Source organism: Vicugna pacos, chromosome 1, assembly GCF_048564905.1.
Source record: "Vicugna pacos chromosome 1, VicPac4, whole genome shotgun sequence".
In the NCBI taxonomy this organism is placed as follows: Eukaryota; Metazoa; Chordata; class Mammalia; order Artiodactyla; family Camelidae; genus Vicugna; species Vicugna pacos.
This window is the reverse complement of record NC_132987.1, coordinates 18,776,511-18,803,530: the sequence shown is the minus strand read 5'-3', so window position 1 is coordinate 18,803,530 and position 27,020 is coordinate 18,776,511. Positions and strand designations below refer to the sequence as shown.

The following is a 27,020-nucleotide window of genomic DNA, read 5'->3' as shown; positions in this document are numbered from 1 at the left end:
TCTTCTTTGGAGAAATGTCTATTCAAGTCCTTTTTCAATTGGGTTATTTGTTTCTGTTGTTGTTAAGGAGACCTTTTATGTGGGTCTAATATATGATGAGTGCTGGGGAGCAAAGTTTAATAGGTAGAAATGGGTAGGAAGGGCATTCTAGGCAGAGGGACCAGCAGGAGCAAAGGCACAGAGATGACAGTGTGGATGTGTTCAGGCTTCCTTGAGTCACCAGGACACACTGGGCCAAAGGCACAGATAGGCAAACAGCCAGCACTGAAGCAGGAAAGGCAGAGCTGTCCCCACCTGTGGAGAGCTGAAGTGAGGAGGGTGTCCTCCTTAGGAGCCATCAAAGATTCAAAGACAGTCCCACCAGATACAGAGCTGCCCCAGGAGGTCCCTGCCAGGAGCATGGGGACAGTGAATGCAGCTCAGAGGGTCTGTTAAGAGCCTTAGCAGGCAGCTTCCCCTGAGATTAGATTATGAGGGCCCAGTGTCAATCAAAACTCATGTTTGTTCAAAACAGTCCCTTGATAGTGCCACACTGGGGTTCAACATACCAGCCTTCCCTGGGTCCCACTGAGCAGAATGTCCTCAAGCACAGGGGCAGTCTCTCTTCAGCTTGCAACCCAGACGATGTGGCCACCTTGACTTCAGGGACCATGTCATACAGAAGGTCTTCACTCTGGAATCACACTCGGCCTATGGATGTGCACACACTGTGAGGGGGAGGCAAGAACCAAGGCCTCCTGAGGTGTATCTGTGTGGATACCTTGGTCCACCGAAGCCTGAACAGCAGCAGCTGTAGCAATAAAGGTATTTTAGGAGCTCGTGTAATAAAGCCTAGAGAGACGTAGGACTAGGTTAATTCAGTGACTTGATGAGATCAGGTCTCTGGGTGGCCTTTGCTCTCTGCTACACTCTAGGCCTTCCCTTCTGGGGCGGCAGGAGAGCTGAGGCAGCCCCGAGTGTCACATCCCTATACCCCAGTGTCCGGGGCAGGAAAGGGCAGAGAAAGAGACTTCCTGTCACTGCTCTTTCATGGGGTGAGGACATCTTTCCCTGAGGCCTCCAGGCCCTTCCTCTCACATCTCATTGGCTGGGACCAGGTCACGTGCCCACACCTGACCAATCACCCAAGGGGACAGACTACCCAGGTGGGCATGGTGCCGTGGTTCCAGTCTGGATCCATGCTTCTTGTCTCTGAACAAAATCGGGGTTTGTTAGCAAGGGGAGCTGGCAATCACTATGCCGCAGGAAGGACCAGCCAAATCTCTGCCACATCTCACTCCCTCTGGAACATCTGCTCATGGAAGACAGTGAGCTTAAATTATTTCATTTTTGTTCCATTTCCTTTTGCACTTAAGTTGTTATTTTGTTGATTTAGCGAGACCAACACGTGCAGGAGAGTTTACATGAGCCAGAAGCCTGTGGGATGATGCTTCACTGTCATAATTTTGAAGCTGATACCTCCAGATGTCTGTGTCTGGCTTTACCCTAGCTTCTGGGTGTGGGGTACTCTGTAATTCTTCCGGCCTGACTGAGTTCTAGCTCTGCTCATTATCTGTGAGGTCCCAGAATGTTCCTGTTCCCCAAGGGCCCTTCTTGCCCGGGGGGCCTCTGGGCATCCTCTCCTTTCCAGCAACTAGGAACCCCGTGCAATGGCACGTACACTCACAGATCACTGTGTATCACAATGGTCTATAAAAAATGCCAGCAGCCAGAGTGAACCAGTTAAATGCATTTAGTTCTTCAGAACTCATGGGAGCAAATTAATGTCTTGGCTAGTTTTTTAATTCATGCGTAGTAAAGGAAGATAGCAAGTACTGACTTTGTGGGAGGGAGCCTGGTACAGGTCACCCAGAGTGCTGTATGTGACATGCTGGTGGATATGTTGGGCCTCTTGACTCTCCCAGCCTAGGCCCGAGTTGGCTGGAACACTAGCTTCATTAAATCCCTGATTCTGTGCATGCAGGGCTGGTGTCCTCAGACAAATAGTGGCTTCATTTGGTCTGCTCTGGCAGGAGCAGGTCGAATCTGTCATGGGCAGTGGTGTCTTTACCCAGGGTTGGCACGTGTGAATCCTGTTCCCTAACTTTGTTACAGAAGACTTCCTCCTCTTGAAGCCGTGTAGGAGGCCTGGTGCTAATGCGTCTCTTTAGTTCATCCTCATGGCGCCCCCACGGATCATGGGTGTGGGGTTATCCTCACTTTCTGGAGGACTGAGGGCTTATTTGGGGTCACAGAGCTTGGAACAAAAAACCAAGTTTTTTCCATTTCAGAGGCCCCTCAAGTGCCAGCACAGGCAGCCTCAGTTCAAGGCCAGAGGAAGTGCCCCGTGGCCTTCAGTGTTGGCGTGCTCACGTCCTCGTGCACACGAGGAATGTTGTCTTGTGTGTGAGCTTCGGTGGGGACGTGGACAGGGCCTGTGCTGCCGGTCCTACTGGATTCTGAAGGAGGAACTGGGGGAAGAAACAAGACAAGTTTTGTCTGTTAAAGACTCACAGAGACAGCAGTTGTTCCTATGAACTGCCCACTGTTTGGGCCTCATTTCCGGCCAACAGTGATTATGCATAACATTAAATATATGTTGGATGAACTCAGCTAAAAATTTTAATTCATCACAGCCCCAAACCTGGCTCAGGTCTGATCTGACTTCGTAGATCACTGCACAGATTTGCAGTTATCTGCTTATGGCCGTCGCATTCTGCTTATAGCGCAATAAAGAAGGGAAGATGGGCGGCTTGGCTTAAAATTTCTAGAGGAAATTATATTACATGAGATGGGAAAGGATTGCTCTGGACTTGCTTATATTATGTCCAGTGAAATTCTCCTATCCTTCAGCAGCAAGACTTCCCTGCATCTCCCCTGCTGTGGGTCACTGGGCCTCCACTAGACTGGCCTGCCTTCACGGAGGGCCCAGCCAGCTCCTCGCCTTTCCAGGCATTTCAGGAGACCCCTGTCATCCTCCTGTTGCCTGGAGGAGCTTGATAGCAGTGGCAACTTGTTTTCTTTTCTAATGAGTGAATGAACAAACGAGCTAAACAAGATTGCCTTCTTTGTTAGAATTTTTACATTTGATTCTAAGGCTGGTCCTAAATTTCAATCCAAGGGGACCTGGGATGGAATGGAAAGCAGTTTGATGGATCAAGCACAGAGAAGGGTTGGCACATAAGTGATAAGACTGGTGAAACAGGTCATGACTGGATTATAAGGACCAATGGACGCCATGCTAAGGAGTCTCAGCATTATCCAGGATGCGACTGGGTGGCAGGGGATTAAGCAGGGACCAGATATGTGTGTTAAAAGGTCCCTTGGGCAGCTGAGCCGAAGATGGATCAGAGGTGAGACTGGAAACAAGAGACAGATTAAGAGTTCACTCAGGTCCAGTTGAGAAGAAATAATGACCCCCAATCTAAGGCAGCAACTGTGGAATTTGAGAGAGGGCTGGAAAATAAAGATATTACAGCATTTTAACTGGCAGGCTGTCAAGGCCAGGGAGAGGGAAGAGCCCAGATGGCTGTCAGTTTTGTGGCTTGGGCTCTAACAGGGTTTGGGCACATCCCCTGCCATCGTTATGAACATGAAAAGTTCTGCATTTTGCTGCCACATAGGAAAGCCCCCAGGGCTGTGGAGAGTGTGTATCTTCTTTCCCAGCACTCACTGTGGCTCACTGCCCCCTGCCAGACTAGAGTGGGGCCCTGGGCACGCACCCTGGACAAGGCACGGGCAGAGACAGGGAGAGGAATCAAATTATGCCCTTGAGGTGAGGGTCAGGAATCAGGATCCTGGGTGGGGCCCAGTCAAGGCAAGACACAGTTCATGGGGTGAGTGCAAAATTCCAGTCAGGAAAGGAGCTGACAGCCCAGATGGTGAGACAGAAGTTTGCACGGGGTAAAATAAAGCAAACTGGAGACCAGGAAGACTTGGGTGTTGGAAGAGAGAAGGGAGATGGGAGGGTGGATGAGCCTGGGGCTCTGCTGCTCTGGTTTAGGGGGTTTCCTCCTCAGTGGCTTCTGCCTGCTTCAGCCAAGACCATGCCATGAAGTGGCCAGTGCTCCCTGGCTCTCATTTTGATCTACTTTTCACTTTTAATCTTGTCCCCCAATGAATAAGGTGAACATTCCTTGTCTGCCTTCCACTCTGCATTAGAACCCTCGGGATTTACAGTGGGCTAAGTGAGAAAAGTGAGGGGGCCGGACGATATTCAAGACTGACAGCTTGAAGAGGTCAAGGACGAAACACTGACATCCAGGCAGGCCACCAGGGGGAGCTCTGTGGGAGGGTTGACATGGAAGAGACCATTCTAGCTCCAGGAAGTGGCATCAACAGAGGCCCCAGAAGCAGGAAGACTCAGAAGGCACGGCAGAGCTTGGCAGGCAGGTGGTCTCATCTTGGTGAGAATGTGGAGCATGTGTAGGGACCAAAGCGGGTGGCCGGGAGACAGTTAGGAGAGGTAAGAGGAGGCCAGAGCCGCCAAAGTTCTACACCAATGAAGGACATGGCCAGTGGAGAATAAGTTACTGAAGACTTTATCACTGGCTTAGCATAAAGGCCCAGATTTTATACAGTGCTTGGTGCATGGTAAACACTCAACAGTTTATCACATCAGTTTGAGTGATTGAAGCCAAACTTTAAAACTGGTTAGTCTGTTCAGCATATTGAAAAAAGGTTGGATTGGGCCCAAATTGGTAGTGGGGATGAGATTCCAGAGTTTCTCCCACTTTGCCAAATGTGGAAGCCATCCCCAGGGGGTGAGATGGAGGCCGTCCAGCCCACATCAACTGCCTTTCCCTGGGATCAGCACTGTCCACTGGTGTGAGCCCCAGTGACCATGTCTGTACCATGGGACCTTGTCCAGGCTGGGACCATGGCACTGCCCTGTCTCCTGTCCACCCTGAGATCTCCTGTTCAGCTCTTCCTTTATTCCGTGTGATGGCCTGGTGGCCTTCAGATAATTCCATGCTCCTTCACTGCTTTGCCTTTGGTGGGGAAGGGAACTAAGATAACCAAAGCTCATTTCTCATTTGCAGTTTCCCTAAGTGATACAAGAAAGTGATGAAATCCTATAGTAGGGAGGGTCTGAGTCCTGATGGAAGGTGAGGACCTTATGCAGAGAATATTGGCTGCACCTGGAGACTAGTTGTATTAGGGAGACATGATGAAGGATGGAGAGATGTCATAGCTAACTGGCAGGTTTTGGTCACGGGTGACTAGAACACAGTGGAATCTTTTTCAGGTGAGGGGTATGGGCGGCCAGAAGCAGCTGTGGGAGGTGGTGAGTTCTGTTTTGAACACAAAGAAAGGTTAAAGGAGCTTATATTTCTGGAGAAAGTCCTATGGGCCAGGCACTATCCTAAGTGCCCTACACAGTGAACTCTGATAACCTCCATCACGATCTGAGGGGTATGTGTAATAATCTCCATTTTCTGTGTGGGTCACTGAGGCTCAGAGTGGTTGGCTAGCTCACAGGCACAGGGCTGTTCACCAAATATTTCTGGGTCTCCACGTTCAGGACACAGACTCAGGTTGTATTTTCCAGCTCACCAAAGGTGAGTGGGGTTGTTGGAAGCAATATGTGGCCATTTGAGGTCAAGCAGCCTTCCAGAGCCTCCTGGAAGTGACTGAGACTATATTCCAGGTGGAGACTTCACTAGCTTGAGTCCTGGATTGAGGGACAAAGATGAAGCAGAGCAGTGTCCCCAGCCAGCATGGACTGGGCAGATAAAGTTACATGAAATAAACCTTCATTGTTTTAAGCTACTGAGACTTGGGGGTTATTTGTTAATGCACCTCGCCTTTCTTCTCCTGACTGATACACCCATAGTCATTCAATTAGGAAGTGCTAATTGGCTTTGAATCCATGTCTGTCTGCCTTGTTATCGAGCCAGTGCCAGGTGGCTACTCATGGACTTGTAGGGGCCATCAGCAAGGTCAGGACTAGAGCAGTAGATTCGGGTGTCATCTCCACAGATGGGATATGGAGCAGAGATGAAGGGCTAAGGAATTAGTCTATAGACTTTGGCATGAGGCTCATTTCTCTCCCTCATGTTCTTTCTCTCCCGAGGGTTTGTGGTCGGCTCCACATGCCGCTTAAGTAGGACATCTCTTCTGCCTGCTGAGTCTGGTAGTTCAGAGATGTTGGCTTGAGCTTGTCGACAGCTGCACACTCATAACATTGCTAAAAACTTCATAAACTCTGAAGCCTGGAAATAGCCCATGTGATTTGAGGTTTTGCTCACTTGTAAATGTTTGAGTATTGTGTCCACAAATTGCAAATTGAGTAACTCAATTTTGAGGCACAGCTGTTATTTGGAAAAGACCCATCTAGGAACGCAAACTCCTTGCAAAATGATTGGGCTTCATTTTTGTCAAGTATCAGAAAACTATTAAACTGCCAAGCCATATGGCAAATGCCCACTTGAAGCAGAGTGTGACAATGCACCATAATGAATCTGTTTTGGGGGAAAGGAGATAGGACAGAGTCTGGCTTTCGTGATCTACAGAAAAGCAGATTCTCCGCTGCATGTTTCAGCCTTGTAGAGTCCTGAGTAAGGATTTTTCCTCCCATGAAAAATTCGTATAAAAAACTAAGTCTGGTAGAATTTTTCTCTTAGGTGTATTTTCCCTTTGAAACCATATCCATTTGAGTTTCTGCATGTAAAACAGGTTTAACTGGGGCAATAGAAACTTCTAAAAGTTCACGCACTTTTCATTCCTTTATATCCTAAGTCAGTTAACATTCATTAGGTATCAGTATACCAGTTAGAATTAGGTTGAGCTGCATATCACAGACAACAGAAAATAGTGGTGGCTTAGGAGATTATTTCTCCCCCTAGTAAAAGAAACCTGGGGGTCGGCAGTCTGGGTCATCAGGATCCTGGCTTTCTCTTGGCTATTCTCTACCAAACCTGGGTGGTCCTTATCCTTAGGGTCCAATCTAGCTGCCATACTCCAGCAATCACATTCTAGACAGCAAGAGTGGAAAAGAGGGAAAAGGCCTGCATCTTCCCTTTTAAAGAGGGTTCCTGGAAGTCTCACCCAACACGCTTATACACAGATCCCTGGCCAGGCCTTAGTCACATGGACTCATCCTGCTGCAGAGGAGACTGGGGAACGTAGCAACATGCCCAGCCAAAAATGGGGAGAGTGGATGTTGGGAGCTCACCAGTAAACTCTGCCCTATCTGATGTCCTCGATGTCTGTTCTTCCTGTGAGACTGTGACTCTCTCGAGGACAGGGGCCAGATTTCATTTGTCCCTGTACCTCCAAGGCACTAGCACAAGAGCCAGTCGGTTGTGATTTTAATTGTCTGCTATTTTGCACTCCTCACAGCAGACCCCAGGTGCTTCTTCTCACCTTCTACCCCCTCTTCTACCTTCTTTGTTCCAAGTTGGCAAGTCGGCTGTGATTTGGGGCTTATTTCTTCTTCATCTTCAGAAGATGTTATTTCTACCAGAATGACATTAAACTACCCATTCCTCTGTTTCTCACTTAACTCTTAACTCAATTCTGGGGATAAGTGATGCTTATTGCTGATGGTTTTGGTGGAAGCCAGACAGAAACCACAGCAGTGGTGTGTGGAAGTGGCCTTTATGGAAGCATTCTTCTGTGAAGACATCTCAGGCTGGTCTGAGTGAGCTGCCTCCCGGGAAGGGGATGCTGATATGGTCCTAAAGCCTGCCAGGTTTTAATTGCCGGTAGCGGCAAAACGGTGGAGCTTTTTCACACATGGTAAACAGATATATGGAAGCAGATGTGGGGATGATAAATTCTGTTTTAAGTATAATGAAAAGAAGCAAAAAAGAGCTAATATTTCTGAAGAACCCACTATGGGTTCTGTGCTAGGTGAGTCAACTCCTATAACCTTCCAGACAGCCCTAGGAGGTACGTGTAATTACCCGCATTTTCCGTGTGGTTCGATGAGGCTCGGGGAAGTTGCAAGCACCAACCCTTTGCTTCCAGGCGAGTTGAAAGAGTCAGCACCGATGTGTATAATGAGTGCAGCAGCTAGCCTATCACTCGATAAACACAGTAGTGTTACTCCCTCCTATGGCTGTTGAAATCAGTCCCAGCTCCCGAATGTGGGGTTGCAAGAGACTTCGTTCCATTTCTTGGGCTCCTCCAGATCTTTCAAAAGTTCTCAGAACTGAAGAGCCAGGCTGCCTGCTTTCCTGCGAGTCTCATAATTAGGACAAGCACTTAATTGGCATGTTTGTTTCCTCCAAGGGGTGGCTGGCAGAGGATCCTCAAGTGACAGAGGATGCTGGCTCAGCTTTTGTTCTTAGCAGCACCACGTGCCCGTAGCAACAGCGGGTGAATCTAGCAAAGTCAAGAAGAAAAAGTGCCCAGAGTCTGTGTGAAGGTTGATTGCCCCGGAGAAGTTGGCACACTCGCACGGATGGAAACGATGTCCCCGGGTCCTGAAAAATGGGCTCATCAACCCCACAAATATAAACTGCGTCTCTTGTTTTCTTTAAGACGAGGAGTCCAGTCAAGAGGTCTGCGTAATGAAAGATGTTTGTGGAATCCATTTCCATTCTGCCCGAAGCCATCTGCTTTATGTCTATAATAAACAGGGCTGTTTTCGGCCACTTTCCCAGGCCGGGTCCTGTTAGAGGCACTCACCGCGGGGAAAGGTAAATTGACTGTCTCCCAAGCGATGAGCATTAGTACATTACATCTGCAGTAACGGCACTTAACCTTCCCAGCTCGCCTTTCCTTTCTGTGTCTCTGCGATGGCCTGTGACAAATGGGCCGAGGGGCACGCACTTAGTTAGAATTTAGTGCGTGGGGGGCACTGGCCAGCATCACATTCCCTGGTGATTGAGGTGAAATGTAGGCAGCAGGAAAGGCCATCTTCTGGGAAGCTGGGTACTGCCTGACCTTCGCCAGGCAGAGGGGTCCCCGGGGTAACCATCCTGGAGCTTCCTGATGCACCATCCTGGGAGCACTTGAGAGCTCTTTTTTTTTTTTTCCCAATTCTTATGTTTTACTGAAGTGTAGTTGATTTACAATGCTACTTTCAGGTGTACAGCAAAGCAATTCTGTTATATATATACATACATATATATGTGTATGTGTATATATATATATTCAGATTCTTTTCCATTATAGGTTGTTACAAGATACTGAATATAGTTCCTGTGCTGTAAGTAGGTCCTTGTTGTGTATCTATTTTATATACAGTATTGTGTATATTTTAATCCCAAACCCCTAATGGAGAGCTCCTTCTGAAACAGAAAAATGAGTAAATCACACCCCTGTTTAAAATCCTTCAGCAGGTCCTCATTGCCTATAGGATGAAATCTAGACTCCACAGACCCCTGCGGGTCCTGTGTGATCCTTACACCTTCCGTGCCCTCATCTTGGGCCGCCCGCTCGTGAGCTCACATCGACATGCTGTTAGCTCATCGCCCACCTCCAGTGGCGGTTTCTGAACCTCTGCAGTGCTTTTCCCTGGGCCTGACACACGTCCACATCCTCACCAGCTCAACCCCTGTGCCTTTTCTGCCCCAGCTGGAAGGCCCCTTCAGAAAGCCTGCCCCTAAATAGGCGAGTGTCTGAGTTTCCTATGTCTGCTGTAATAGTCACAATCATTAGCTTCAAAATTGTCACAAATCGTTAGCTTCAAACCACACAATTTTATTTTCTTCTAGTTCTGGAGGTCGGAAGTCTGAAATCAGAGTGTCTGCAGGGCTGCACTCCTTCTGGAGGCTCCCAGGAGAATCCATTTCCTTGCTAATTCCAGCTTCTAGAGGCCACTTGCACTGCTCAGTCATGGCCCTTCCCTCCAGCTTCAAAGCCAGCAGCAGAGCATCTTTTCTCTGGGTCACTGCTTCAGTCTGTATGTCTTTATCTATCTGACCCTCCTGCCTCCCTCTTAGTAGGACCCTAATCATGTTAAAATCAGGCCCGCCTGGATCATCCAGGATACCCTCCCCATTTCTGACTCTTAATCACATCTGCAAAGCCCCTTTGCCCAGCAAAGCTGCAGCTGATGACCCCTAGTTCTCCGGGGTGGAGGAATGACCTTGGTGTCAGTGTGCAGGAGGCCGTGGTGTACCCATGTTGATGGGATCCTGGCATCTAAGGTGGCACACCAGTGCGGGAATACTTTGTTTGATTTCGGTCTGAATTGGATGGAACGGGGACTCGGGGAAGGGCCTTACGTGACTCTCAGAAGTTGGAAGGGTCAGCTTATATCCCTGGAAGGCCCAGTCCATGGACTTCCTAGGATAGAACCAAAGAGAGGATGTCACCGTCCGAGAAGGAGGATGCTTGGTTGGAGACATTCACTCCTTCTCTCATTCATGCTACACGCATTTCTAATCACCTGCACCTGGCACACTGCAGGAGTGGAGGGGCCTAGAGGAATGAGAAACCCCCAGGAGGAGTTCCCCCTCTGCTCGGGGAAGAGCAATGTGGAAACAAAGCAATGACAGGTCTGCGGTGGAGGAAGGAAGAGGATGATACAACGTGTAACAGTACAGTTAGCACGGGGTCGGGGTTGGCGGGGAGTAAGGCGAGGCTTGGGTAGCAACCCCAAGGCAGGAGTGAGGAGGGCATTTCACGTGGTGGGAAAGCGTTTACAAAAGCCAAGAGAAAGGAAGCTGCATGTTGCGTTTGAGAAGCCGAATGAAATGCCGTTGGGACGGCTGTAAGCCGGAGGCAGTAAACTGGAGAGGGGACAGGTTAGAGGTGGACTCTGTTGGCCCTGACTCCAGTTTAATGATAAAGTCCAAGAACGCCGTATGCCACCTTCTCAATGTGTTAAATCCTTCAGCGGCAGCGGCAGCTCACTCTGCGGACCCCGTTCAGTGCTTACTGATGAGGAGCCTTTCCCAGGAGCAGGAGTCCCCCGTGCTTGCTTCGTCTCGCTGGATGCCATGGCATGACAGGGCAGATGACTCACTTGTATGGCATGCATCTGGCCTTGTGTCTGATGAGACTTGCGCTCGGATCAGAACCTGGTTTATCCTCCTGGTGGACACCTGGAGGGAGTCCATTTCAGCCCTATTATGTTTCTCTGAGTTTGGGCTTGGGAGGGTGTTTAACTGAAGCGAGCTGGAGTGTACAGATGATGCGGTTGCACTGACCTCGGTTCTGAGCCTGGGAACGTGCACCCACGGCGGCCTCCCGCCTGCGATGCGGCTGAGGTAGGGTAAGTCACTGTAGAGCAGCATGGCTTGGTGTGCCCACGCGAGGAAGAAGACAGACAGACACTTCCTAAATGTTGTTTATTCTCCTTCCCAACGTCACACTGCACCGCCACTGATGCCCCCATACAAACTAATGTTCTGATTTACAATTTCTGGGAACTTTGGGGAAAATAGATCAAAACCCCAGGTTACCTGAGATGCTACCGTTACATGTTTTAAGGGCTCTAAAAAAATGATATTTTGCCAAAATGAAATAGAATTTCGAAAGGCTTCCTAACAGTGGTGGAAAACAGCCACCTCTTTGGATACACTCATCACAAGGCTGCCCTGGCGAGTAGCTCCGCACACCCTGCACATACTATCTCTCTAAAGCATCCCCCTCCCCGAGAAGAAGCCAGCGCCAGCAGGCTGCTTTCTTCTCCATGCTGCCTCAGAGTAGGCGGGAAGAAACCACAGCCCACCTGGGTTGAGAGTTCTTTATCTTCACGCTGTTTCTCAGAACATGCCCAGGACAGTCTCTATGCACCTGAGGAGGTGCTTAGGGCTTGCCAGTACCAGGATACAGGTCCACTCCCCAGCTGGCCAGTGCCCTGTTCAGTCTCCACCCAGCCCTCCTCTGGGCCAGGCTCTGTGCTTAAATCATAGAGGCAAGTTACTAGGTCCACCCCCTGCTCAATGGGAGGGGTCTACAGGGGACTACTAGGAGGTGAGAAGCACCGGGAGCCTTTTTTGAAGCTGCTGATCACAAGCACACTGCCACCATCTTTTCCCTCTACCTTCCTTATTCTGATCATCAGTAGCAGCAGCTTTTCCCTCATTGCATCATCATCACCACAGCCACAGTGATTATTTATTAGATGTTCCTTGTGCACCAGACACTTTCCACACACAGCTCACTTATCCTCACAACACTCCTGTAAGTGTAAGTCATATTATCCCCATCTTGCACATGAGGAAACTGAGGCTCAGAGAGGGACTGTGACTTGCCCTAGGCCACACAGCCAGTAAGAGACAGAACTAGGAGTCAAAGCAAGGCCTGACTCCACCAGAGCTCTTCCCCATCACTCCAGGAGGCAGCGCCTCAGGGGAAGGGGGCTGGCCTGCCCTGGAGCCCAGGCTGTTTTCTAGCTTTATGCTCACCTCACCCTGGTGCTGAAAGCTAGAGGGAGGAGACAAGAGGATGTGCTGGGCCCTCCCAAGATGCTTAGTCTCTGATAAAGGACAAAAAGATGTGTAGATTAGATAATAGTCGTCTAGCAATGTTGATTTTCTGATTTTAATCATTGCTCTGCAGTTATATAAGGAAATGTCTTTGCTCTTAGAAAATACACACTGAAGTATTTAGAGGTGAAGAGATATTATGTCTACAACCTATTCTCACACATTTCAGAAGAAAATTCTTACAGATGCATACAGATCTGCATGTGTGCGTGTGTATGGAAAGAGAGAATGAATGATGTAGCAAATGTGGTAAAAGGTTAACATTTAGGGAATCTGGGTAAAGGTATATAGGAATTCTTTGTACAAATTTTGCAACTTATTTGTAAGTCTGAAATTATTTTAAAATCAGTTTTTAAAAAGTACCAGTCCATTCTGGAACCTTGTGACTTCTACTTGGCTATCAGCGATGACATTTTGGAGGTCTCATATAACTCCTTTTGGACCCAAGGTGGCCCATCAGGGCACAGGGAGGGTGTCGAGGTTATGAGCAGAGCATGGTCTCTGGGTCTGGCCGCCTGGGTTCCAGTCCTGGCCTTGCAGCTTCTGAAGCCCCTGAGCTGTGTAAGTAACTGCTCAGGATTGAGCTGAAAGGATTTGGTGAGATGGGGGCTTCCCTTGGCGTAGTGCTTGGCACAGTCCCTGGCCTGTGGTGAGCCCCCCGTAAAGGCTGTTATTCTTGCCTCCTTAGTCATCTTACGAGTGAGAAGTAATGGCCTATATGTGTTTTAGAGACACTGATCTGGACACTTGTCTTAGCACCACCTCCCTGACATGAATGTTTGTCCCCTTGAAGGCAGGGTGGCTGCTGCAGCAAGTGTCGATGTGCCTGACGAGATGAAGAGCCGGATCCCTGTGGTGCTCCTGGCCTGTGGCTCCTTCAACCCCATCACCAACATGCACCTCCGCTTGTTCGAGGTTGCCAGGGACCACCTTCACCAAACAGGTCAGTCAGAAGGCCCGGGTCCACTGGAAGAACTAGTTGGTCGGACCTCATGAGGCTTTGTTGACTGCCTTCATTATCCACATTATTAAAACTGCTCAGGTGGGGAGGATATAGCTTAACAGGTAGAGTGCATGGCTAGCATGCACAAGGTCCTGGGTTCAATCCCCAGTATCTCCTCCAAAAATAAGTAAATAAATAAACCTAATCTCCCCCCACAAAAAAAAGTAAAAAATAAAATAAAATAAAACTGCTCAGTTTATTCATTCACATTTCCTTCATCATAATCAGAGAACTAACACCCTTAGCCACATTACATGTGTACAAGTCATATCCCTGGCCATAGAGCTGAAATGCTTCTCAGGGTCCACTACCCCTCTGTTCACTTCACATAGTCCGTGAATGCTTAAAAAAAAAACACTGGACACATTTTAGAACCTGTGTCTCCATCAGGACATCCTTCCTGGGGCTCCAGGAAGCATTTACCCACACATTCAGGTGAGTAGGTAGCCTGTGCCTCTGAGAACTCCTGCTACTCTTCAGTGGGTAAGCAAATGTTCTATAATGGAGATTTTGACATTTTCTCCTCTGAAAGAATAGATCTTAGACAATTACAAATTAACAGCCTCGTATATAGGGCATTTCTAATACAGATGGCATGGCTTTGCCAGAAATATTTAATCAGCTGAAAACATTTAATCTGGGAATGTTTCATCTCCTTGACTTTCAACTTCATTATTAAGAGAGTAAAATGGCATTTGGAATCTGCATAATTATTTCTAGAAAATGCAAGTCATTTATTTGTTGGTGTCAGATAACTATGAAATTTTTATTCATTATGTATTTATGTATATTTTAGGTATTCATATATGTATTTTGTGTTTTTGTATTCATCAAAAATGCTCTTTAAGGGCATGGTTTTTTTACACCACAATCAATTTTTATTTACTTCTAATATAGAAAAAAGCATTTGAATAACATGTAAATTATCTCTTCAAAGAAATTACATACAAATGTCAATTTATTTTATAGAAATATCTTTGTTTACAAAACATTTTTTATTATTCAAAAAGTGAAAACAGGAGTTTATTCTTTGTAAATAAATAGCTCTTACATAGGAATAAAAAAATCCAAACAACCCAGTTAAAACTGGTCAGTGAACATTATTAGGCAGTTTACCAAAGAAGAATCTAAACAGACAATAAACTTGAGAAAAGCTGCTCAGCATCACTAATAATCAATGCAAATGCAAGTAAAACATAAACACCACAGGGTGATAAGCACCACGAGGGCAGCTGCTGTGGCTGCTTGAGCACCACAGAGTTGCCATCATCTGTCACTGGGCTTATGATTGATGCTCAATAGACAGCTGTTGTGGCGGGAAGTCACATTAGCCCATGAAGCTGGCAAAGATGAAAGACTGTCGACATTCAGTGCTGGAGGGACAGGGAGGGGAGCACTCTCATGTACTGGTAGTGATGGGGTGAATGATAAAACATTTTTGGAAGACAAGTTGGTTCTCTGTGGGGAAAAAAAAAAGTTAAAGTCTGTACTCATATCTGTAATGAGAGGAAAACTGGACCAGAACTGATATAGATGTTAGAATTAGCAGACAGAGACGTTGAAAGTTAGTCTAGTTATGTTCAGAAATTAAGCAGAGACATGGAAAACATAAAAAAGGACTCAAATCAAATATCTAGAGATGAACACTACGGTATGTGAAATGAGATACTGAATAGGATTAACAACAGATTAGACACTGCAGAAGAAAAGATGAGTGAACTTGAAGATACAGCAGTCTATCCAAACTGAAACAATCCGAGATGAAACAGAAAAAAGGGATTTTTAAAAAGAAAGAAAAGAATATCAGTGAGATGTGGGATAACTTAAATCATCTTAATATACTTGTAAGTGAACTCCTAGAGGGGAAAAAAAAAAAAACCAAAGGAAGGACAGGAAAGAATATTTGAAGAAATAATCACTGAAAAATGTTTTCAAATTTGATGAAAATTTTATCAAGTAGCCCGACAAACCACAAGCACAAGAAACATGAAGAAAACAACACCAAGGTATATGATAATCAGATTTCTCAAAACCAAGAATAAAGAGAAAATCTTAAAGGCAGCTCCAGAAGAACAAATAAGGAAGATAACAGATGTCCTGTTTCTGAATTTAGCAAAAGGGAATTTCAGTGGAACAAATCTTTAAAGTTCTGAAAGAAAAAACTGTCTATATCTGACAAAAATATCTTTCAAAAACAAAAGCAAAATAAAGGCATTTTCAGATCTACAAAAGCTGAACGATTTCACCACCAACAAACCGGTACCACCAGAAATGCTAATGTCCTTTAGGAAGAAAGAAAATGATACCAAATGGGAAAATGGATCTACACAAAGGAATACAGAGCATTGATAACCACATGGCCAGCTATATAAGGTTTTCTTATTATTTAAATATCTTTAAAAGATAATTCACCATTTAAACAAAAATAATAATAGTATATTGTGGAGTTTATAACACATGTGGAAGTAAAATCTATGACAACAGTGTCAAAAAGACTGGAAGGGGAAAAACAGAAGAATACTATTGTAAGGTTTTTATACTGTGCATGAAGTGGTATAATATCACTTAGAGATAGACTGTGATAAATTAAAGATAACTATTATGAACCCTGATGTAACCACTAAAATAAAAAAGTAAACAGTTATAACTAATAAGCAAACAAAGGAGATAAAATGGAATCGGAATATATTCAGTTAATCCAAGAAGGAAGAAAAAGAGGAAAGGGGGACCAAAGAATAGATGGGACAAATAGAAGGCAAATTTAAAAATGATACACTTAAACCTAATCATCACATTAAATCACATTAAATATAAATAGTCTAACAGCTTCTGCTAAAAGGCATGCATTGTCAGACTGGATAAAATAAGCAAGACCCAACTACAATTATTTGATGCCTTTAAGAAACGCACCAAATATAAAGGCACAATTAGGTTCAAAGTAAATGAATAGAAAACTATCCCACGCTAACACTAATTAAAAGAAAGCTGAAATAGTTCTAGTATCAGAGAAAGGAGGTTTCGGAGGTAAGACTATTTCTAGGGATAAAGAGGGTCATTTCATAATCATAAAGGCCAGTCAGTTCTTTAAGAGGAAATAATAATCCTAAACCTTTTTTAAAATTTAATTATAGAATATTAAAATACAAAAGAAACAAAAACTTACAGAATTCCTTATCAGTAATCAGTAATTACCTTAACTGTAAATGTATTAAACTCTCCAGTCAGAAGATGAGAGAGGCTGTGGAGAAAAGGGAACCCTCCTACACTGCTGGTGGGAATGCAGTTTGGTGCAGCCACTGTGGAAAACAGTATGGAGATTCCTCAAAAGACTAGGAATAGACTTACCATATGACCCAGGAATCCCGCTCCTGGGCATATATCCAGAAGGAACCCTACTTCAAAAAGACACCTGCACCCCAATGTTCATAGCAGCACTATTTACAATAGCCAAGACATGGAAACAGCCTAAATGTCCATCAACAGATGGCTGGATAATGAAGATGTGGTGTATTTATACAATGGAATACTATCCAGCCATAAAAACTGACAACATAACACCATTTGCAGCAACATGGATGTTCCTGGAGAATGTCATTCTAAGTGAATTAAGCCAGAAAGAGAAAGAAAAATACCATATGAGATCATTCATATTCAGAATCTAAAAAACAAACAAACAAACAAACAAATAAAACAGAAACAGACTAATAGACATAGAATACGAACTTGTGGTTGCCAAGGGGGCAGAGGGTGGGAAGGGACAGACTGGGATTTCAAAATGTAGAATAGATAAACAAGATTATACTTTATAGCACAGGGAAATATATACAAGATCTTGTGGTAGCTCACAGTGAAAAAAAAATGTGACAATGAATATATGTATATTCACGTATAACTGAAAAATTGTGCTCTACACTGAAATTTGACACAACATTGTAAAATGACTATAACTCAATAAAAAAAGTTAGAAAAAATAAAAAAGATGAGGATGTCCATTCTTACCACTTCTATTCAACATTATACTGAAGGTTCTAGCCAGAACAATAGCAAGAAAAAGAAATAATAGATATCCATACTGGAGTAGGAAAAAAAATGATTTGTAGACGACATAGTCATCTATGGGAAAAATACATAGAAATCTACCAAAAAAGCTCCTAGAACTCATGAGTGAGTTTAGAAAGGTTGCTAGATATAAGGTCAATATATAAAAATCAATTGCATTTCTATATATAAGCAACAAAGGATCATAAATTAAAATTTTAAAATAATACCAATTTACAATAGCATAAAAAAAGAAATACGAATAAATCTGGCAAAAGTGTGCAAGACCTATCTGCTAAAAACTACAAAATGTTGAGATAATTAAAGACAACCTAATTAAAATGGAGAGATATACCTTGTTTCATGAGTTATAAGACTCAACAGTGTTAAGATTTCACTTCTCCCCAAGTTTATCTGTAGATTCAACTCAGTCTCAATAAGCTTTTTGGTAGAAATTGATAAGCTGATTCTAAAAATTTTTTATGGAAATGCAAATGACCTAGGATAGCCAGAGTAGCCTTGAAAAAGTAGAACAAAGTGGAAGATCAACACTATTTGATTTCAAGACTGATTATAAAGCTGCAGTGCTTGTTACAGTGTGGTATTGGTGTGGAATAGTTAAGTAGATCAATGGAACAGGATACGGAGGACCAAATTTGACCCCCACTTACATAGACAACTGATTTTTGACAAAAGTGCAAAGGCAATGCGGAAGAGATAGGATAGTCTTTTTTAAAAATGGTACTAGAACAATTGAATGTCTGTTTCCCGCCCCCAGCCCCCCCAACAAAGCACTCAGCCAAAGCTTGCACTGTATACAAAAACTAACTCAAAATGGATTATAAACTTTAATGTAAAACCTAAAACTATGAAATTTCTAGAAGAAAATCTTTATGACCTTAAATTAGATAAAGATGTCTTAGGTAAGACACCACCAAAAGCATGATCCAAAATCGAGAAAAAAAAAAAAAAAACGAGGGAGAGACAAATTAGACTTCACCAAAATTAAAAGCTTCTGTTCTTCAAAAGGCACTAAGAGAATAAAAGACAAGCCGCAACCTGGGAGAAAGGATTTGCAAAGCATTTATCTGTTAAAGGACTTGTATCCAGAATATATAAGGATATCTCAATTCAGTAATTTTTTTAAAAACCCAAATAACCCAATAAAAATTGAAAAAAATACATGAAGAGACTCTTCACCAAAGAAGATACATAGATGGCAAAGAAGCACGTGGAAAGATGCCTAATTGCACAAGGGAAGTGCAGACTAAGACCACAGTGAGATACCACTGCACCACTATTAGAACCGCTAAAACTAATGACTATTTAGCTATAGGTAGAGGGGCCCCACATGTGACCTCAAGCACCATGTTGCCTTTATTCTCAGCCATTCCTCCATGGAAAATGCTTGGCCATTTCTGAAAGCCCAGAACGGATTCTGCTGCCTGTGTCTTTGAGTGTAAGACAACAGATTGATACCTTTCAATGTTTCATAGATATTTACTGCACATTCTCCAAGCCAGGCACTGTCGCTGGAAATAGAGTTGATTAAATTCCATCTCCTGCCCAAAAGGAGATGCACACTGTAAGTGGCGAGAGACACATGGCAGCAAGTGATTGTGGCACTGTGTTCCAAGGAGGGGACGTCTCCCACCTGGCAGTTGGGGAAAGCTTTTGGGAGAGGTGACACCAAGTCTTGAAGAACATGAAAGACTTAGCCAAGCACAGTTTAGGGAGCATGATAGGCAGAGAAAGCAGCATGAGTGAAACACGGAGAGGGAAGAGAATCACAGTCCAGCACGCCAGACAGAGGGGAGGCTGATAAGGTAGGGAGGACCCAGGTCACGGAGAGGAGTGTGTGGTGTGTTTCCCTTTCCCGCACAGCTGGGCTCCGTCTCCCCCTACGCACAGCCCCCATCACCGGCTGCAGCCTCCCTCAGCCCATAGATCTGTGCACCAAGCTGTCACCCAACCCCTCGTCTCTCCAGGGACAAATTTTAAACCAAGCCTTTTCCCTCACTCAGAATCAGCTCACAGTTAAGTCTGGATAAAAATCTGGCCTCACAGCTGACTTTCTTTTTTTCCATGAAGAAAATGCAAACTCCCTTCTGTTAATGTATTTTCACTAAAACAACTCACAATTTTAATTCGATATTGCGTGCATATAAATTGAACTAAACAAGCTGAAGCAATTTGTTTAGTACCTTTAAGTAGAAATTAATAGTGTCTTCCTGGTTTCCTGCCGCAGCTCTAGTCACTTTCTGGTGCTGAGCGCTCCCCCCTTTCCCAAGCATCCCTAATTCAGACTGCAGCTGTCCTCCCTTCCTTTTACTCCTGAAACAACAGCAAAGCCTTAAAAACTGACAGAGGCCCTGTAACATGTCCGAACTTTTCACTATCTTTAGTCCTGTGACAACGTACCCCTTGACAGTGAAAAAGTTACACATTGGGTGAAAACTTAGATCTGAAGGTGTTTATCGTAAATAGAGTGACAGAAGATTGTTAATACACATGCTCAGAGGACAAGGTGTTGAGCCAGCTGTATTGTTTTACCCTCCTGTGCTTGAAATCATATTGAGGAATACTACGCGGGCTGGTAGGAGGGTGTGGTAAGTGTGGATTTTCTGTGTTTTATAGCGTCGTCCTCTAACCGTGGGCGCGCTCTGGCCTTGTGTTGTGTGCCGTGCGAGGACTCTCAGAGAAGGTTCTCAAAGGCTTGATGGATAAATTCATGTAGTGGGTGTGGGTGCTTTGAAGAAGTTCACTTGGAATTTTTATTCTTCGATTGCTGATTTGTGACAGAAATGGTTCAGCCCAACATACGGCTCATCAGTAGCATCAGATGCACCTAAAGTTCCCGTTGAATAGATTAGGAATTCGAGCCCGCATTTCTCTTAAGGTGTTGGATGTCTTCCCAGTTGTAAGTAGCCGTTTTTCCAACGTGTAGTCACAAACTTAACTAATGGAGGTTAAATTGAAATTTAAATCCTGTTTTCTGTTATTTAGACAGTCTGTTATTTCTACTCAACAGAATTTGGCCGTTGGCCTATATTTCCACAACAGTCCACTTGTTTTTCTTTTTGAAAATCAGATTTTCTGTCAGCTTAATTAATACTTATTCATGTAATGGCTATTTAGCACCTATACGTTTTATATACTTAACAAACATACTTCATCCCTACTATCTGTCAGGCAGTATTCTGGGGTCACTGCGTGCATGAACTCATTGAATCTTCATAACAGCTTTGTGAGGAGGGTGCCATCACTCTCCCTGTTTTACAGAGCGGGGAGCTGAGGCTCAGAGAGATAGGGTAACTTGCCGGAGATCACACAGCCAGTCAGTGGTGGAGCCAGTCCCCCCCCCCAGGCTCTGTGCTCCAAGCCACACACCACACTGCCTCCAGTCACTCAGCAGACGGCCGGTGCTGGGAACCGTGTTAGAAGCAGGCAACACCAGAGCAAAAGCGGACCCTGTGCTCCCGGGGGAGAGCCTTGGTCCATTTAGGCTGCTAAAAGCAAAAGTGCCATAGACGGGTGGCTTGTAAACCAGAGAAGTTTATTTCTCCCTGTCTGGAGGCTGGAAGTCTGAGATCAGGGTGCCAACATGGCTGGGGTCTGGGGAGAGCCCTCGTCAGAGATGCAGACTCCGACTTCTCATTATGTCCTCATGTGGAGGAGAGCAGAGGGAGAAAGCAGGCTCTCTCGTGACTCTTGGACACAAATCCCGTTCACAGGGGCTCCGCCCTCATGACCTTGACTAACCCCAGTCACCTCCAAAGGCTGCATCTCCAAATACCATCACATCGGGGGTACAGTCTCAGCACATGAACTTGGGGGGACACAAGCATTCCGTCCATAACAGGGAGGCAGACATTAATCACATCCCACAGAGGTGAATGACTCAGGTGACACATGCCCCCGAGGGGAGGTTCCGATGCTATCAGGGTGGACAATGAGACAGTTTGACAGAGACAGAGAGTCCAGGGAAAGTGTTTCTGAAAACGTAAGGACTGAGCTGGAGAAGAATAGCGAGGCACATTTTAGGTTAAAAGTGATGTTGGCCAGCGGATGCAGGGAAAGAGCAGTCTTGGGCTGGGAAAGCACGTGTACAAAGGCCCTGTGGGGGAAGAGGACATGGCCCCAAGGGATGGACAGATGTAATGACCAGGAAGCAGGAACAGAGGGGAGCACTGCGGGAGGGAAAGGAGCGGGGGCAGACCATGAGGACCTTCCCGGCCACTGTTAAGGAATCTGTTTTTCATCCTAAGAGCTGTGAGAAGAGCTGCGTTTCCTCCCTCCCTTCCATACCTTCCCCGCCTACACCCCCACTAAAGAGCCCAGGGAAGGAAGCCAGTCAAGGGGCAATTGAAAGGGGGAGGACATAGCTCAGTGGTAGAGAATATGCTTAGCATGCACGAGGTTCTGGACTCAATGCCCAGTACCTCCATTAAAATAAATACATAGATATATACATACATAAGTAAATAAAAAAGAGACAATTGAGGCAATACTTCTGATGAAAGGGTGACAAGGCAATGAAAAGAAGTTGGCAGATGGGGAAGGTCATTAGAAGGCAAAGCTGACCTGATAACAGATTGCGTCTGAGTCGGGGAAGGAGAGAGTCTGGAGGTGGAGCTGACTTGGGCCAGGGCCAAGTTCAGTTTCACACCTGTTGACTTTGAGAGACCCGTGAAACGTCTAAGAGCAGGTGGTGGCTAGAGCTCAGAGAAGACAGACCTGGAGATGGACGTTTGCAGGTCCCCTATAGACAATAAATGAAGATGTCCGTGGGGGTAAGTAGAGCCCCAGAGAGTGCCGTAGGAGGTGAGCCCTGGGGAGCCCCACAAAGGAGGATGGGCTTGCACAGGGAGCCAAGGAGTAGGAAGGAACCAGAGCAGATTTTTTTCACAGAACAGAAAAAGCCAGGCATCCCAGCATTTAACGTGACTAAGCAGTCAAGTTGGAGGAAGACTGAAAAATCACATCCGTGGGGTTGGCAGCGTGGAGCTGGTTCCCTGTGAGAAAACTTTTACTGCAGCGGTGGACTGATGACCAGGTTGGAGGGAATGACAGAAAGGGAAAGGAGGCCCTAGAGGAGACAGTCCTTCCAGGAATGGCATGGGTCCAGGCCATGCGGGGTTCGAAAGTGCAAGAGCACGGAGGGATTATTTGCAGAGAGGCAGAGAGAGCAAACAGACCGCAGCCCTGGGGCAGCACATGTGCCCTGTCCTGCCCTGTCCAAAGGGGGCAAGAGCCATTCTGATTTCTCAAGAGAAGGTGCACGTATGAATTTTCATGTTTAAAAGATTGTTGATTGCTGCATTGTTTGTGATCGCAAAATATGGGAAATAAAACATTCAAGTGTAAACAAATATTCAACCCTAATAAGTAGGTCTCTTTCTCCCTGAGTTACGGGCTAGCAGTTCTGAAACTACTTTCTGTGTATCCTAGGATTAAGCAATAATTAAATATCCTGTGGACAGTGAAAGTCAGGTTTCTCACTGTTGGACAAGGGAGTTACAGATATGGACAGAGGGAGCTTGGAAATATCCCAGTGATGTGAGATTGGAATTGAAGGTATTAGTGTGAATTCATGGATAGTTTAGATAGATTAGATAGATAGATAGATAGATAGATAGATAGATAGATAGATAGATAAAGATGGATGGATGGATAGACAGACAGACGGACAAACATGTCTGTCAGTATGCATACACACACACATACATCTATATCTTACCCCTAATCTACAGAGGCTCTAGAAATTACTATATCCCAGTACAATAGAACAACCTAGCATTCTAATCTTGGTTTCTTAACACCATTCTGTATGAAAAGGGCTCCTTGGAAAAATGGTCGGTTCTGGGGCTGGGGCAGGGCAAGTAGAAGATGAAGTTGGAACATCTTGTGGTGCCAGAAAGTAAGGAAGTACTCAAATAGTGGGGACACCAAAATACCCATAGTGCACAGGAGCCAGCTTGAAGGGGTTCCCACTGATAAAATATGGGACAATTTGAGCCTAAAAATAAATAATGAAGTTAAGGATTACATAAAACTCATTGAATAAAGTAACAATCCATAGCCTAAGCTGATATAAATCAATTTGTTAGTTAATTAAATGAACAAGTGGATAAATGGGAGAGAAAGGAAACTGTTTCTTACAGTAGAATGCCAGCTAACCAACGCAGGAGGAGTGGTGGAGTTAGAAAATCACCATTTGGCAACTATAAAGTTACTGATTCATGCAAGAACCATGAATGGATTCTAAAACTAGCAGGTTGAAATAACAAGTAACTCCTGATAAGAAACTCAGTAATTAGAAAGGAAAAAAATGATTACAGTGGAGAAACCTGGCAGACACTACCTTAATCAAATGACCAAAGCCAACACCACCGGTCTGGGACATAATGACACCAGGTGTTTCCTGCTCCGGTGTGCTGAGAAAAGCACACCATCACTCCTGTGTCTTTCCCACTGGAAGTGCTCACCCTGAATCTCTCCTGAGGAAACAGCAGACAGACCTAAAGCATGAGACAGTCTACAAGATAACTGGCCTGGATGAATGTCAGTGTCATGAAAGACAGACTAAAGAGCTATTCCAGATGAGAGAAGAGCTAAAGAGACATGACAGCTGAATGCAATCCATGATCATGGACCAACTTATTTATTTATTAATACTGTAATAGACATCAGTGGAAAAATTGGTAAAATATGAGTTAGGTCTGTACGTTAGATAATAGTATTGTATCAATGTTCTTCATTTGGATCATTTTACTGTAGCTATATAAAAGAACGTTTTTGTTAAAGGAAACATACTGAAGTATTTAGGAATAAAGGGGCATCATGTCTATAATTTACTCAACTAGTTCAGAAAAAATACACAGGCATACCCCCAAGATGATAAGGGTTCAGTTCCAGCCCACCCCAGTAAAGCAGATAACAATAAAGCAAGTCATACGAATTTTTTGGTTTCCCAGTGCATATAAAAGTTATGTTTACACTCTACTATGGTGTATTAAGTGTGCAATTGAATTATATCTTAAAAAACAATGTATATACCTTAATTTTCAAATATTTTATTGCTAAAAAATGCTAACCATCTTCTGAGCCTTCAGCAAGTAGTAACCTTGCCTGGAGGTTGATGGATGCTGACTGATAAGGACGGTGGTTGCTGCAGGTTGGGGTGGCTGTGTTAATTTCTTAAACTAAGACAATGAAGTTTACCGCATTGATTGATTCTTCCTTTCATGAATGATTTCTCTCACTATGCGATGTTGTTGATAGCATTTTACCCACAGTAGAACTTGTTTCAACATTAGAGTCAGCCTCTCAAATCCTGCCACTGCTTTTCAACTAAGTTTGTGTAATATTCTATGTCCTTTGTTGTCATTTCAACCACCTTCACAGCATCTTGACCAGGAGTAGATCCATCATAAGAAACCAATCTCTTTGCTCATCATTAAGAAGCGACTCGTCATCTGTTAAAGTTCTATTGTGAGGCTGCAGCCGTTCAGTCCCATCTTCAGGCTCCACTTCCAGTTCTAGTTGTCTTGCTGTTTCCACCACAATTGCAGTTACTTACTCCACTGAAATCTTAAACTCCTCAAAGTCATCCGTGAGAGCTGGAATCAACTTCTTCCAAACCCCTGTTCATGTTGACATTTTGACCTCGTCCCATGAATCACAAGTGTTTTTAATGTTTCCTTTCCAAAAGGTTTTCAGTTGTCTTTGCCCAGATCCATCAGAGGAATCACTGTCTATGGCAGCTATAGCCTTGCAAAATGTATTGCTTAACTGAAAAAACCTGAAGGTCAAAATTACTCTTTGATCCATGGGCTGCAGAATGGATGCTGTGTTCAGCAGGCATGAAGACAACATGAATCTCTCTGTACATCTCCACCACAGCTCTTGGGTGACCAGGTTCACTGTCAAGGAGCAGTCATATTTTGAAAGGAATCATTTTCTCTGAGCAGTAGTTCTCAACAGTGGGCTTAAAATATTCAGTAAACCATGTTGTAAACAGATGTTCTGTTATCCAGGCCTTGTTGTTGCATTTCTAGAGCATACACAGAGTAGGTCGAGCATAATTCTTAAGGGCCGTCAGACTGTCAGAATGGTAAATGAGCATTGGCTTCCGCTTAAACTCATCAGCTCCGCTAACCCCTAACAAGAGAGTCAGTCTGTCTTTTGAAGCATTGAAGCCAGGCACTGATTTCTCCTCTCTAGCTATGAGCGTCCTAGATGGCATCTTCTTCCAATATAATAAGGCTGTTTGTTTTGTGTACATTGAAAGTCTGTTGCTCAGTGCAGACACCTTCATGAATGATCTGAGCTAGATCTTCTGGAGAACTTGCTGCAGCTTCTCCACCAGGACTTGCCTCTTGACCTTGCATTTTTATATTATAGAAACAGCTTCTTTCCTTAAACCTCATGAACCCGCCTCTGCTGGCTTCAGACTTTTCTTCTGCACCTTCCTCCTCTCTCTCAGCCTTCACAGAATTGCAGAGAGTTCAGGCCTTGCTGTGGATTAGGCTTTGGCTTAAGGGAATGTTGTGTCTGATTTGATCTTCTATCCAGACCGCTAAAACTGTCTCCAAATTAACAAGGCTGTTTTGCTTCCTTATCATTTGTGTGTTCGCGGGAGCAGCACTTTTCATTTCCTTCAAGAACTTTTCCTTTGCCTTCACAGCTTGGCTCACTGTTCAGTGCAAGAGGCCTGTCTTGGCTTTCGACATAGCTTCCTCACTAAGCTGAATCATTTCTAGCTCTCGGTGTAAGGTGAGTGACATGCAACTCTTCCTCTCACTTGAACACTCAGAGGCCGTTGTAGGGTTATTAATTGGCCCAGTTTCAATGTTGTCATGTCTCAGGGAATAGGGAGGCCCACGGAGAGGGGGAGAGAGCAGTCAGAACACACACATTTATCAGTCAAGTTCACTGTCTTGTATGGGCATGGTTCGTGTCACCCCACACAATTCCAGTAGCAGCATCAAAGATGACTGACCACAGATCACCAAACAAATATAATCAATAATGTGGCAGTGTGAAATATTGGGAGAATTACCCAGATGTGACACAGAGACGTGAAGTGAGCAAACTCTGTCGGAGAAACGTTGCCGATAGACTTGCTCCACGCAGAGTGGCCACAAACCTCCAATTTGTAAAAAGCACAATTTGTAGTACGTCCAATAAAGTGAAGGGCAATAAAACAAGGTGTGTGTGTGTGTGTGTGTGTAGAGAAAGAGAGAAGGATAAAGCAAATGTAGTCTGTGTTACCATTCAGGGAATCTGGGTGAAGTGTACATGAAAATTCTTCATACTATTCTTGCCACTTTTCCTTAAGCCTGAAGTTATGTCAAAATAAAAAGTATTTTTTAGAAAGCTCTAAAATATTACATGTTGGGTCATTAAAGAGTAAAAAACAATTGTGGACTTTAAAAAAAAAAAAAAGTGGACCAAGCCAGGCACTCCCGCCGTGGGCAGCTTCAGGCTGCAGCTGACTGTGTTTGGCCTCCATAGCATCGTTCTGTGGAGTCCAGAGGGGCTGGGAGCCCGGGTGCACAGACTGGCCCCAGGCTGCTGCTCTGGTTTTACTGGCAGGTGGACAG

General features: G+C 44.7%; 1 protein-coding gene across 2 annotated transcripts in view; it reads left to right on the top strand.

Annotated features, from left to right (window-relative positions):
• NMNAT3 (nicotinamide nucleotide adenylyltransferase 3) overlaps positions 1–27,020 on the top strand; it is a 102,752-nt gene that overhangs the window by 31,415 nt on the left and 44,317 nt on the right. The window contains exon 2 of one of the 2 annotated variants that reach the window (XM_006218019.4): positions 13,165–13,314. In XM_006218019.4, the coding sequence (XP_006218081.1) occupies positions 13,206–13,314 (109 nt within the window). In that variant the 5' untranslated portion in view covers positions 13,165–13,205. Of the gene's footprint in view, positions 1–13,142; positions 13,315–27,020 lie in introns of those variants that run through there. The other variant, XM_072958079.1, reaches the window with a different exon arrangement.